This window comes from Rhinolophus hipposideros (genome assembly GCF_964194185.1).
Source record: "Rhinolophus hipposideros genome assembly, chromosome: 21".
Lineage (NCBI taxonomy): Eukaryota > Metazoa > Chordata > Mammalia > Chiroptera > Rhinolophidae > Rhinolophus > Rhinolophus hipposideros.
In genome coordinates, this window is record NC_138067.1 from 3,305,585 (window position 1) to 3,320,454 (window position 14,870).

General features: G+C 41.0%; 1 protein-coding gene across 4 annotated transcripts in view; it reads left to right on the top strand.

The window, feature by feature from the left end:
* Positions 1–14,870, top strand: part of PHKB (phosphorylase kinase regulatory subunit beta) — a 136,323-nt gene that overhangs the window by 101,716 nt on the left and 19,737 nt on the right. For 3 of the 4 annotated variants that reach the window (XM_081030706.1, XM_081030704.1, XM_081030707.1), the window contains 9 exons: positions 2,423–2,506; positions 2,970–3,074; positions 3,930–4,012; positions 4,193–4,283; positions 7,651–7,712; positions 7,797–7,959; positions 9,098–9,179; positions 11,302–11,359; positions 13,536–13,626. In XM_081030706.1, the coding sequence (XP_080886832.1) occupies positions 2,423–2,506; positions 2,970–3,074; positions 3,930–4,012; positions 4,193–4,283; positions 7,651–7,712; positions 7,797–7,959; positions 9,098–9,179; positions 11,302–11,359; positions 13,536–13,626 (819 nt within the window). Of the gene's footprint in view, positions 1–2,422; positions 2,507–2,969; positions 3,075–3,929; positions 4,013–4,192; positions 4,284–7,650; positions 7,713–7,796; positions 7,960–9,097; positions 9,180–11,301; positions 11,360–12,506; positions 12,598–13,535; positions 13,627–14,870 lie in introns of all 4 variants that reach the window. The other variant, XM_081030705.1, reaches the window with a different exon arrangement.

The following is a 14,870-nucleotide window of genomic DNA, read 5'->3' on the forward strand; positions in this document are numbered from 1 at the left end:
CTTGCAGACCGTGTTTGCTGATGAGCTTTCGTGATCTCCCTCTGAAAGCCCCAGGGAACCGTCACCAAGGTTGTTGTTCTTTGATAAACATGCTCTCAAAGTAAATTAACCCGAATCGGTTTTCTTCAGGCCTAATTTATATTAGCAACGTTTTTCATGGTAAGTGGGTCCATACCAAACAACAGGCAGTCACGAGCTAAAAGACCAACATGGCTCCAAACGACTTGAATATGGCATATTGTATTCATTCATTCATCAGCACACGTGCTGTGTGCAGAGCGCCGTGGGGCACTCAGATAAAATGACTGTCCCTGTTCTCAGTGACCTCTGAGTCTAGTGGTATGACAAAAAAACCAGTTAATGACAGCCCACTCTGCTGAGTGCCACAATACGTGTTTGTACAGGTGCTATGGAATCACAGTGGTGGTATTATAACGGATCCTTCACTCTATATTTTGCTGTTTTAAACATTGCATTAGCCACTGTTTACAAGGAGGGTGTGCGGTTTGGCTACAGAAACAAGATATGTGATGACCGAGAGCCCGGCTTCCCTGTGCACGGGTCCAAGTGGGCGACTCTCTGTGGCGACAGCCTCTGTGTTCCAAGCCAGCTGCGCTTTGCGAGTCATCTCTCAGGCACACTGCTAGCATACGGCTTCTTATAAGTCTACCTTGAAACGTGGAAGTGCCCTCTCAAACCCTATTTTGTCCACTATTTGTGTGCCAGCGTTCTCTTCTGAGAAGCTGCTCCCTCCTTCAGCCCACAGAAGATATGTGAGGACAGACAGCTGAGAGCAGAGCTTTCACTGTGTGTGTTGTGTGTTGTGAGGTGTAACTGGTGAGATTTGCGTTATGGGAGATGGGAATACCATGCAGATCTAGAATGAAGTGTTTCTTTCCCCCGGTGGTTTGGTCCCTGCTCCGTAAGCTAGTGCATGAAATGGTGTGAGTGTGTACAACGTGGGACAGTCTCATCAGCAGCCTGCCCAGCCTGATGCCTTCATTGTCATAGACTGTCATATACCAAGATCTCTTACAAATCAAAGAGAATGACAAATACCTAGTAGGAAAGGGAACAAATGAAAGAAATGTATAGAACATACAAATAGCCATTAAATGTATGATAAAATGGTCAGCCACAAAATAATTGAATACAGTCATTCGTAACTAAGATAATCTCATTTTGACCTAAAAGAGTGTCAAAAATGGCCCATGCACTATTAATATCAGTGTAAAATTGGTCGGTTATTTCTAGAGGGTGACCACCCTGGCATTACGTTTCAAAGAGAAGGTACATTCTCTTTGGTCCATCAAGTCTTGGAAATTATCGTGCAGAAACAATAGTGCCCTGTCCAAAGATGTTTACTGAATTTGTTTTGAAATAACAACAAATGGGGAGCTGTCTTCATCAGGGGATAAGTGTCAAACTTCATCAGGGCTGGACCCCAAATAGTGCTGAGGCTTTCTGATGGGAGTAAGTGTTCAGCTCTGACACTGATCAACTCCCAGTTCATTCCCAGTCCATTTACATTTACTCATAGAAGTTCTAGATGTTTGTGCTCCACTGTGGCCCCCTTCCCTTTTCTAATACTTCTGCAGATATTTTTCCAGTCTTTATAATTCTTCAATAATTTCAACATTGAAATGTAAATGAATGTGTAGACTCAGTTCACTCTCTTGAAATTGGAACACCACAATATTAAGTTTCAAACAATGGGACACTGAACAGATGACATAGTATATGAACCCATTTATGTAAATATATAATTGATATATGTGTTTGGTATGGGTGTATTTATCTATGTACTGTAATAATCTGTAACCCTGTCTTATGCTTTTGGGGTTTCTTAGGAATCACACAAAAAATTATACTCCTTTTAACACACACCAGCGTTGCCTAAGGGTTGTGACAGGAAGCAGAACCATTCACTTGTAGCATATGGTTTACATTTTTCGTAAAACTCATGTCATCAGAAAAATCGATAAAGACATTTCTATTTTGGTGGGAAATACTTGAAGATGGGAATCTAGTAGGTGATGTGTGGCCCCATTTTTTAAAACTTTAAATAACTAGATTTTTATCACACAGGAAATATTTGTCTCTTTGTGTCCCTTTATAAATCGAAGCCCTATAAGTTGTGCATTTAGCACAGTGTAAGCGCAGTGTCAGGTTTTAGAGTGTGGCTAAGTGGATCTGTGGAAACTTTGCTCTCAAATCTCTCAGTGCCGCAGACTCTCAGCTGACATCATGGGCTAGCTGGTTTGCATCCAATCCGTGGAATAAGGTTACACTGGCCTCTTTTTCTCTGGAAAAATCAGAAATAAGCGGGATGGTGACCGGGGGTGTGTGTGTGCGGGGGAGGGCAAAAGAGGAAAAGCACAGATTCTTGCATCTTTCTGATTTACAAATTTGTGTCTTACAGGCTTATTTCCATCTGGGTATCAATGAAAAGTTAGGACTCTCCGGAAGGCCTGACAGGCCCATTGGCTGCCTGGGGACATCAAAGGTGCTCGTGAGATTTCCTTGTTCAGATTACAGTACCACAGACCGAAATGTTTGCCCTGCTGTGTAGCCATTCTCACATTGCCTTACATACTTGAGCTAATTGAATTATTGTTTTCTACAAGTAAATCTTATTTGTTCTGTGTGACAGGAGTTTTCTAGGAGTGAATAAGCATCTCACTGTACTGTTATTTCTAAGTTGTTATATAACAATAGTGGTTATATAACAATAGTTTTACGCAGACACAGGCTTTTCCCATCATGCTAGTAGACGTGGACTACTTTGTTTGTTAGCATGCTGATTCAATCAAGAAACTTAAAAATTTCTTAACATTATACATATTTTACAAGGTTTTGTTTTATTTGCTTATTCAGAATTAAGCATCAGTTTTAAATTTTATTAGGACTTGTGTTGCAACACCTTTGCCTTTAGCCTGTTTCGTCTCTTTTTTAATTGTCCCTTACAGATTTATCGCATTCTAGGAAAGACTGTGGTTTGTTACCCTATCATCTTCGACTTAAGCGATTTCTACATGTCTCAGGATGTTTTACTGCTGATAGATGACATAAAGGTAGCTTCGGAACACCTTTTTATTGCATTGGGATGACTTTGTTTTGACTAATATTATCATATGTTATTAAATTGAATGCTCCTGGATCACACACCGGGGTAACACAGTGTAAAATGTGAACGTGCGACCACAGCTGCATAAGCTTTGGAGAAAGAGTTCAATTACTTACAGCCTTAGAATGATAGGTGCAGTCAGTTTTATGTCAAGTTGTTTGACTTTGTTGTTGTACTTGTAGAAATGAAACGAAAGGAAATAGTTTGTGAAAAGAGGGGCACCTGTTTTGGAAGCCGTGTTCACTGCAACAGTAGTGGTTTTCTCTTTTTGAACAGAAGCTGAGTTAGCAAAATAATTTCACTTACGAGGAATGTCAAGTAAAACCTCAGCTAACTTCTGTGTGTGTAAGTCTCTGATACGATGATGACAGTAGAAACTAAGAACTCTCCCGTTTCTGATGGTCTGTATAGACTCAGTCTAATCTCTTCTACCTGCTGTAATAAAACCCACAATAGTGTGGAATGAGAATTCATCTTCTGGATGATAGCCCTGGGTTGATTTTTCCTCTCTGGGGCCATTCTTGAAGTGTATTTATTAGGCCACCCCCCAAAAAGCATCTTTAAGCATGTGCACTCTGATTAAAGAACTAAGTTTAAAATCAAAATGGTTCCCAGCTTAACTTGCATTTAGTGATACTTGTATGCTTGTATGTATGGGAACATTTCTACCTCTGAATAGTCGCTATTACCCGGGCTTTGCTCCTGAATCATAGATTTGTTGACTCTTTGCCATTAATGGTTAAGTGTCTGATCAGTTCAGAGAATGTGCCGTTACACCCACCTCATCCTTCTGTTTTGATAGAATGCATTGCAGTTCATTAAACAATACTGGAAAATGCATGGACGTCCGCTTTTCCTTGTTCTCATCCGGGAAGACAACATAAGGTAGGTTGAGGAAGAGATGAGGCGCCCACGTCCCCCTGCCCATCCCCCCTTGTGTTTTGGATCCCTCTCCCCGGGTGGTGGCACAGCGCTTTGCATATGTGAAAGGAACTTAGAATTAGATTATGAATATCCCATTCTGTTGTTAATGTGTACATTTTGTGTATCTGCTTATATTTTTAGAGGTAGCCGATTCAACCCCGTGTTAGATATGCTGGCAGCTTTTAAAAAAGGAGTGGTTGGAGGCGTCAAAGTTCACGTTGATCGTCTACAGGTAGTTTTCTGAACTGCAGTTCTGTTTTCAGGACCATTAACCCCAGCTATAGTACATTTCTTAATATGTGCTCTGTTTAATAAGGTTTTTGTCTTAAGGTTTTATTCTGTACCCACCTCCTATTCCCACCATCCTGCTTATTTGGTGCTTCCAATATGATGCTTGAACAATTGCAGTGGTTTCCCAACCAGAATTTTAGACTTTAAAAGCTCATCTCAGGGTGGCCGGTTAGCCCAGTTGGTTAGAGCGTGGTGCTATTTGCACCAAGATTGCTGGATTGATCCCCGCATGGGCCACTGTGAGCTGTGCCCTCCTTAGAAAAAAAAAAAAAAAAAAAAGCTCAGTTTTGCAGGAAACTGGGGTCCAGAGTGGTGACGTGACCTACTGTCTAACCTTGGGCTGTGGGTCCAGATACCTTTTGCGAAACTGAAACTCTATACCCATTAAACAACAACCCAGCTCTTCTCTTTAATATAGGAAATGAAATGGTGCCTGTAGGCTTCTCTTGGATTTTATTTCAAACTTTTTCAGATTTTCTTAGCCCGTTACTGGCCTCGGCCTCCCTCCAGCTTCATCGCCGCGGACCCGCTCTGTGGGTCCATTCCCAGCCCTACTTTCCACCTCACAAGTACACTGGCTACTTTCAAAATCTCTGAATGCAATCGGGATTTTTTTCCTGCTCATGCTGTTACTCTATTCGAGAGTTGCCTCTGCCTCCCTCCTGTCTGAGTCATACTTTAATTTTATAATTTAGGTCAATGTCACCTCTCTAAGTGAAATTTCTGAGACTGGAATTGATCTCCTTACAGTGTGCGTCTGGCATTGTGCTTGAACCTTCACGTAGCTCTTATTGTAGGTGTAGCTAGTTTCTGTGTCTGCTTCTTTCTGTGGATTGAAAACTTTCAGGCCAAGCTTGTGAATGCAATTTCTGCATTCACAGAGTGGTCTGCTCACTACTGTTCTCTCTGTAGCAATATGCAAATATTGGTTCATTGATTCAACAAATATTTATAGAGTGCGTTTGCTGGGTCCCTGATTTTATGGGACTAATTCTAGCGGGGGAGGCCAACTGAAAACAAATCCAGGTGAGGTTGCAGAATGACGGGATGGAGTGCGGTCTTAGGCAGAATGTTCCACTGGGAAGGACCTGGTAGCATATAACTGAGTATCGCAGAGCGGGGTACCTTTTGACTATTATATTTCATTTGACACAAATATAACAGTATTAAGTTCTTTAATTACCTCCAGAACTGAAGTGGTAATGGCTAGCACATTATAAAGACAATGTTTTTTATAAAACTAATTTATAAGCCTCTGCAACCAACTTAAATTTTTTTGATCAAATGCTTTAGAGACTATTAATGGAATTTAGCATTTGCCTGTTAACTCCGATTAAGCATTCACCTTATGAGCTGAATTAGTACATAAGGGTGGGTAGGCTAATAAAAATAGAAAATATTAAACTCAAAATTAATTTTCTTACGTTTTCAATATTGGTTGCCAGCTTTGAAAATTAATTAGTTCTTAACTCTTTATATACCCACGTTACAATCTATTATCAAATCGGTTTTCTCTACCCTCATACATATTGAGAATCTAACCCCATCCCATCATCCCCAGCACTAACGGCAGGGTCCAAGCTGCCATCATTTCTCACCCAGATTTTTACAGTTGTCTCCTAAATTCCTATTGGCTATCAGACAGTTAGCCTCTTCCTACTGTACCTGGTCATTGGTAGTTAGAGTACGTCACGTATCGTAAGCCTCCGGTGACGCTCACACACAAAGTGAAAACCAAAGTCCTCCCAGCGGTCTGTGTGCTACCCGTGATCCGAACCTTCTCTGCCCTCCTCTCCTACCACTCTCCCCGTCTGCTCTACTTCAACCACACTGCCCTCCTTATTGCTCCAAAGTCACAGGCCTGCTTCTGTCTCAGGACTTGGCACTTGCTGCTCCCTCAGTCCTGCACTCTTCCTTTATCCCTGTGGGTGACTCCAGCTCTTCCTCCAGCCTCTGCTTCCATGGACGCCGTTAGAGAGGCCTTTTCTCATCACCTGCCACCTCCTACTCCCCTGCATTTGTTATTTCTCTTTGCATCTATCACCATCTGACATGTTTAGATTTGTTTGTTATCTACTGATACACACCATTTTAAGAGGTCAGGGATTTTGTGGATTTTGTTCATACTATATCCTCAGCACCTTCCATAGTATGTGGCATATGGCAGGTGTTCGATGAATATTTGTCCAGCAAAACAGATAACTAGAGAGCAAGCTGTGTAAATGTGAGCTGCTCTCTTCCAGGCCCAGACTGCCCTCAGACTTGCCTGTGGAGAGCCACAATATGTGCAGACCAGCTGCATCCCAACTGTGCAAGGAGGCTTTAGTTTGACAGCTGATAATAGATCTACCCTGCGATTTGTAGTGGATGTTTGTGGGAGATGGACTTTGTGAGTTCCCAGCACAGGAGAAGGCAGCACAATTCTGGGTGGGTAGCCAACAAAGGGACGTTCCCTGTCTTGTTTCACATTTCCAATGAACCGTGAGAAAACAGAGAAAGTAATATATATACGGCACTTTGGATTGGGGAATCGCCTTATTTTTAAAATAATAACTTTTGGCTTGTTTTTTATGCATTACCTTCCTTAGTTTTTATCTGACAACTCATCATGATAATGAGAAGGGACACACATTGCTAAAATTCATTGTGGGTTATCATTCATGTATACTACTCACAATGAACCACCAACAAACAAAAGCTATGTTCAAGTTTGGTCTCATGTAGTTTGCTCAACCTATAATCAGGAGCTAATGGAAAATAAAAGGACCAAATGTGCGTTGCCAGGATGTAGAGAAGGTCTGGGCTGGATAAGCAACATCTAGCATGATCCCGAAACATGGAGACTGGCAATATCCCATCACTGGATTGCCCTGAAATACGTCACAGGAGCAGAATCCAACGTGCAATTTCACATCTTTTCCCAAAACAATTTTAGTGTTTCATGGGTGTGTTTTTTTAATTTCAAAATATATTTTTAACATTTTAATAGACAGTGCATTTTAATCTCAACTTAAAAATAACCGCAATTCTAAGAACAGAGAGAACGTACAGTTCATCTCATGTGGACTTTCCTCTTTATTACGACTCATGAACTTGGAGCCTGACCTCTGTGTTCTATTTCAGGGGGTTTTGTTGTCTGAAAACCTGCTGAATTTTAGAATGCTCGTTTAAGAAATTACTTAAGCGTTGTATATATTTTTTAAGTAAACTCTTTTTGATGTATTACGTACTTACAATAAAGTATATGCGCCGATCCTAAGGACGTGTCTTGAATTTAAGAGCTGCAAATCTTCTCAATCCCATTTCAGACACTAATATCCGGAGCTGTAGTGGAACAACTTGACTTCCTACGAATCAGTGACACTGAAGAGTAAGTCCCTCTGGCTTACTATTGTGTTTCTTGAGGTTACATTAGAAAGGCAGGAAATCTGAAACTTTTTCTTTTAACTTCTAGGCTTCCAGAATTTAAGAGTTTTGAGGAGCGACAGCTTCCCAAACATTCAAAAGTCAAACGACAAAGCAGCGCCTCGAGCACTCCAGAACTGGAGCAGCAACCGGAGGTCACCATCACTGAGTGGAAAAACAGACCCACCCGGGAAATTCTTCAAAAACTGCATGTGAGGACCGTGCAATTCCCAGGTGGCCCTGTGTGGGGCTGGCAGAGCAGGAACTCCCAGGGGAAGCCGTATTAATTTTTTGTCCTCTGAGAGAAGGTAGCAATGAACCTGGAGGTGGGTAGCCAGTCTAGTCCCAGGGCAGGAATGAGGTTGTTCTCAGGGTCTGACATTAGCGTGAAGGTCTTCGAGATGCTTAAGGAGTGGGGATGAGGTCGGGCGCCTCGGATGTGAGAGCATTGTGTAGGCCAGTAAAGAAGTTAGGGCAAGGCCAGCGGCCTGCAGGCTCCGCATGTGTCTCTCGGTGCCCGTTCCTTTGACAACCTGGGTCTTCTCTCCTGCCCAGCACTTAGGTCTAATGCTGCTTTCAATCTATCCAGTCACTAAGGAAAAAATCCTACGACCACATCTATATAAATATTATGTTAGCAACCAGTATTTTACTGTCCCTAAGGTTATTTGCATTTAAAAGAGGCGGGATGGGGTTAGAGTGTAGTGCTTATCCAAGGAAATGAAATTCTTATGGTAGAACTCGGACATCTCGTTGGGCCATAAAAATGTGAGCATGTAGGCTAAATATATATCCTGCCAGACATCATCAGACCTTGTTATTGATCATTACTATCTGTAGGTCTTCATAAGCATGAACATGATGCCGTAGGCAGAAAGCATATAGCCTAGCACCCTAATATTCTAACAAGCACTCGACACACAGCCCCTCCTTTCATTCATCTCTTCACAACAGGTCCATAGCAACATAGTCTCCCATTCACGAAAAACTAAAGTCAAGAAGGGACTGGTTAAATGATTGGGCCAGACCTCTCAGAGAGTGGCAGAATAAGTGACAATGCTTGTAGATAACATTTTCTATCTATTGATCATCTTGTTTCCTGGAAAATTTGATTATTAAGTCCCCATTACCCCAGGAAGCCAGCTTATGTACCGTCCATCTCCAAGATATCTAAGATAATGGCTGTATAATGTCATCTAATGCTTGAGAGTATATTGATGACGTTTTATCTTTCCTCAACTCCATAGCAGAATATTTTCCCTCTGCATCATGTGTTTTCACGATTAGCTACCCACTGTGGTAACTTTTGTACCCATTTCACTCCAGTTACTCAGTGATTTATATTTTCAGGACTGCAGCTGTCTGGCTAGCCAAGTCATCCTGCTGGGTATACTACTCAAAAGAGAAGGCCCCAACTTCATCACAGAGGAAGGTAAGAGTACATGTCTGAGAACATCTTAAAATAAAAGAACTGCTCTATTCTTGAACATATACCAAATATACGTAATGAATATCCACCAAAAATTCTGAGTTATTTTCTCCTCCTTTAAACCTTTTTTCTCCTTCAAATTTTAAGTAGACAATGTTCATTCATCCCCCCCTAGAGTGGAATAGACTGTCTGATATATGAAGTCCTAAATTGCTTAGTGATGCTTGGTTGTTTCTCTGATTGTCTGAATGGTGCTGGAGCTTGGATTCTGCCAGTGACTGTTAACCTCTAATGACTCCATAGTTGTTTATGGTCAGTTTCTGTTTCCAGTTTTATTTTCTGTACATTTGCAAGAACAATATTGAATTGTTACAGCCCTAAAAATTAGCTGCCTCATGGTCTGCAACAGCCATTGGAATGGAATATAGCACTTAATAGACTTGTGCTCTAAAGACTATTAACAAAAATAAATTGTTTCTGGTCATGTCCACGTCCACCGCATTCACGATGAAACGCAATTATCCCCGAAACCCACGTTTGTGTGTTGAGTCACTGCTCTGAGGACGCTTTGGATGCTCTATCGAGGTCTGCTTCCAGCATTTTCTAGTACAGAATAATGTGGAATACATTTCAAGTACTTAATGTCTAGCTGCTCAAAGTTTACAGCTCATCTGAAAGGCCTTGGTCCAGAGGCGCACGTTGATTTGGTTAGAATTAGAAAGTGAGTCAGTGTTCTCCACAACAATGTGATTAGTCAGAGGTATCTCTTTGGTAGCAAACTAAACATAATTGCTTGTTCAAATAAGGTCTACTTACTATTTACATTATTGTAGCTAAGAGAGAACCTTCTGGAGTATTAAACATGTAAATGGAATAATTTCAATTTTCTTAAATAATTGAAGGTGGAAAAACTTTGCAAATCTCAAACAGAATCCTTCATTTCTAATTAGTCTTGGAACTATAAGTATCAGCAGAATCCCAATTATATTGAAGACATGCACTGAAATTTATACTTTAACTAAAACAATAGGATTTTTGAAAAGCAAACATTTTATTAGGAACCTAGATTTCAGAATGGTTGTTTTACTAGTGTTTTAAAATAAAACAACACATATAAAATAGTTTATCATAAAAAGTGCTGAAGGAATTATTTTTTAAGCCATTTTTATAAACTTGGGAGGGATACTCATCTTTCATTTGGATATTTGAAGGACTTTAAGTGTTTTGAATCTATAAAACCTCGTGATGTATTAAAAATCATAACTGTCTGCAGAATCTGCATATAATTTGATCCAATTTGTTACAAAGCAATAAAAATAAGTTCAGAGTAAAATGAAACAACCTTATTCTTTACCCTCATTTCCTTTCTGGTGCTCTGTCCTGTCACATGGTGAATTTCTTGACAAACGAGACCTGAGGCCAGACCACATGTGAGCTGGTGCCAGAGTGAGGCCATGTGGGCTCTTTTGAGCACTAGTACATGTTGGAATGATTATGTACATGCCAGAATCTCCATAAAGTTTTGTTGAACAAATAAATGAAGAATCATTTATATTCAGAGTCTACAGTATTTGTTCAATCTGCTATTTTCTGTTTTATATTTTCTGCAGTAGGTTTAAGTAACTTATTTTTGTTTCTTAAAAAGTTAGGTTGCATATTACGAAAACAATAATATGGTGATGGAAGGAGAACTGACTCTGGGTGGTGAACACACAATGTGAGATATAGATGACGTATTACAGAATTGCACACCTGAAATCTATGTAACTTTACTAACAATTGTCACCCCAATAAACTTTAATTAAAATAAATAAATAAATAAATCCATCACCACTGAAAAGCTTCCACATTAAAAGAAAAAGAAAACAATAAATTTCAAGAACTGAAGTATTCACCAACTTCACTTACTCAAACTAAATAGTAAGAAGGACGGGGGACATGCCCACGAACTATTTGGGTCACGTGTTTTAATCTGTCAGGTAGTTCAGAACAGGAGTGGATATGGATGTACCAACTCCAGTGGATCAACGTGAAAATTCAAGAGTTATTTTTCTAAAGGAGAATTAATGTTATGCATTTAATTAAAAGCATTTTTTCAACAAAGATTCTATTATCCAACGTCTAGGTACTGTTTCTGATCACATTGAGAGAGTCTATAGAAGAGCTGGCAGCAAAAAGCTTTGGTTCGTATAAGTGTCCTCGTCATTATGTTTTATTTTTTGTGTTGTCATGTTCAATAACCTAAAGATAATGAACCAATCTTAAAGATGGTTATTCATCTTAATTTTCACTTTTAAATGCCGACGTTCTAGCACCATGCCTCTGTCTACTTTCTAAGGATCTGCCTACATTCCATTGTATCATGGCTCTCCCAAGATATTAAAAGAATGTCTGGGAAGAAGGCCCTCCATAGGAATAGACCCTGGCAATTATTCACTGGGTGACATGCTAATGACTCTTTCCTGCCCTGTACCTGCTGTGTCCCAGGAGGTGCTTCGGGGTCCTCCTTTGTGTTCAGGTAACGTGCTCTGCTGTCACAGAAGGCCTTGAAAGAGGCCGATGGCTCATTTAGTCAGAAGCACAAATAATACACTTACAAGGCAGTTCTCTCACCACTTATGTGAAATGGATCCCAGTGAGTGTAGTGGCTTCATGAAAAATAACTAACGTGTCCTGCAGAGGTGGTCTCCTCCCAGGGACCGAACCAAAATTCGGTAAGTTGAGATAAAATTGTTTAAATTCACAATGGGGTAGTATGCCTAAATGCACGACTGTCTGCATTTTGAAGCACTTCTAACAGTCTCACTAGCAGAATCTAACAATTGGAAAGGAAGAGTATAGACATGTTTTAAATGACCCATTATTTTCTAATTTTGAAGAAAACGTCTCAAGAAATAGCATCAGAAACTCCCTTCACCTCAGTGAGCCTCAGGTATCCAATCTCTAAAATAAGGGTATTGATTAAAAAAAAAAAAATCTCTTAGCAGTAAGTACTTCAGCTCTATGATGATAGTAAATGTACCACTCCAACCCAGAAGAAGTAATGTAATAATCCTTTGATTAAAGCTCCCATTTTTGCTGTAAATTCTCAGTACAGTCAAGCAGGCAGGCTAAGAGATGTTGCTTTGTACCCAGGAAGTTCCAAATGTCATCCGTAATCTTATTTTTGGCTAAGCAAACCTGGTTTTGCTTTGTGCCTTATACTTCATTTTAGATAAATCATTAACTAGCCAACACGTAGAGTGAGGACTGTTATGTGTAAAAGCACAAACTCCTGGAAGTCTTATTTACTGTATTTTCCCTTTTGTGACTTTCCCCTGACACACCCAGGCTGGCGGTGCGCTACGGGGCTGCATTTACCCAGAAATCGGCTTCCTCAATAGCCCCACACATTACTACTTTGCTAGTACACGGGAAGCAGGTAACATGCGTAGAGTGTCCGAACTCCAGCTGCTTGAAATGTGTGGGCTGATTTGCATCCTAAGGACTGAACATATCTTTTGGTCTTACAGTGTGTGGGTGAAAGCTTCACTAAAAGTAGGAAGCGTGTTTCACTAATGTCATCAGTTACTGAACTAATTTTTTACATTTCATCTATATCGAGATTGAGGAATATAAAGCTTTTTATAGGTCAACTTTCATCAAGATCCTGAAATACAAGAAAACAGTTTTAAACCTACATTTTAATTTTATTTTTCCATCTGAAAGCTCCACATGAATTTTCACTTTTGAGGGGAAGAAAATGTCTTATGCATTGCATGTGCTATGCTTAAAAAAAAATCTCTTCTCCTTATAATCTAAGACTTTTTCAGAAATGTAAAAATAGCAGTGTGAATTCCTTCCTCTAACATTCTGGCTTTATCCAGAAAAATACATGCTGGTATTTCATTGTATCATTTCCTAAAATTGAGTACTGAATGAGTCCCCTAACCAAGGAATTTGGTTATCTAGGCACCAAAAGAAACATGATTTAAAGTGGTTATAGGAATAGAAAACATGTACCAGTGACAGACTTAATAATGATTTTTTTAATGCAAAATCAGAATACTCACTTAATTCTTCCTTCCACTCCACTCCCCATGAAAAAAATAATTAGGCTCCCTTTCTCCCTTTTTAACTGGCACAAATAATGCTGGTGGCAGAGGTGAGTATGAGGGCTCCACCCCTCATCCTGGATGGTGGGTCCTGCCTCCTGGGAAATGTTGGCCATGAGGTCCAGTGTCTTGGGCTCAGTGTTTCGTCCAAACGATTATGTGAGGACCTAATTGAGCATATTTTTGCGTTGTCCCTCTCAGGGCCCCATTTACTCATCTCTTTTAGATTTGTGAACCTCTGGCGTGCTCTCTTCTCTGCCCCCAGGTCGGTGGTGCGCCGCGCAGCAAGTCTTTTAAGTAAAGTAGTGGACAGTCTGGCCCCCTCGATTACTAACGTTTTAGTGCAGGGCAAACAGGTACGTATGTGATCTTCAGGCTGTCACTCAGTCACAGCCACAATGTTTATGGGTAGGACTCTTGCTTTGAAATCCGACAGCCCCAGTCCCAGGCCTCTCACAACCACACGTACATGGCTCAGCACACCCACAGAAGGCCCCTTCCCCGTGCAAGCTCATCTGAAAGACGCGCGGTTACTAAACAGACCATCCCTTTTGTCTGCTGCACCTCACATCTGCTACTGCAGCCCCTGTGCTACCTTTAGATCAGTGAAGGTGCTGACATGGAAAATGGAATAACAACACCCCTGGAGCACTCAGACAGGTTTTGGATAGGTGAGGCAGAGACAGATGACGTGTGAAGGGCATGTGCTCCTTTGTAGTGCAGTGGTTGCCTTAACGCTCTGGCCACCTCTCCCCTTCCAGGGCCAGCTCCTGTCAGCTGCTCCTCACAGGGCCACCTCCAGTTAGTAGTCCCTCTCCCTCTGGGTTCTCATCGGGCCTGTGACACTTCTCCCGAGCTGCCCTGGCTCCCAGGTCTCTCACCCCATGGCAGGCTGTGAAGATCAGGGCCCAGGTCTCGTCCAGCATCTGTCCCCTGTGCCCGTCCTGGGGCCTGGCGTGGGCTGGGCACTTGGTGAACCGTGGGCTGAGCTTGCCTGTGCATGTGCAGAGTGGGCTGTGGCTGCAGAGTGTTTGGTTTATTGTGTAGAAGCTCTAATTACCTGGCTGCATCCTCGTTGGGTTGGAATGAAAACCTGTTTGCTTTCTTTCCCTTTGGGAATCTGTGTGCTTTACTGTACGTTCCTGAACGTTAATCCGGAGATATAATAGGCTTTAATGTCAGGAAGTATTTTAACTCTCTTTAATGAAATCAACCCATTGCATATTGCAGGGCTCTGGATTTATTAAAACTGAAGTTATTGCATCCTGTTATCCAGTTTTTGAAGTGCTAGAATAAGTTATTTATTTTATCCAGTAATATTTAATAACTGAAAACACAATTGTAGTAAAAAATTTCCGAGAAAAAGTTAGATCACTTTTCACATATGTTATGTTTTCTCCAAATTATTAAGAGGTAGAATTTTCCTCCCCACTGATCAGCTAAACAGCCCAGCGTCCAGGAAGTAACTTAAGCAGTTCCCTTCCTCACCCGCCGCAGCCCTCCTCTCCAGCCAGTCTTGTATTGTTGCCTTGGACAGAGCCATTTCTGCAAGGAAGGAAACACGCTTTGCGAAGCTATTTTTCCTTGATTTTAGGCCCTC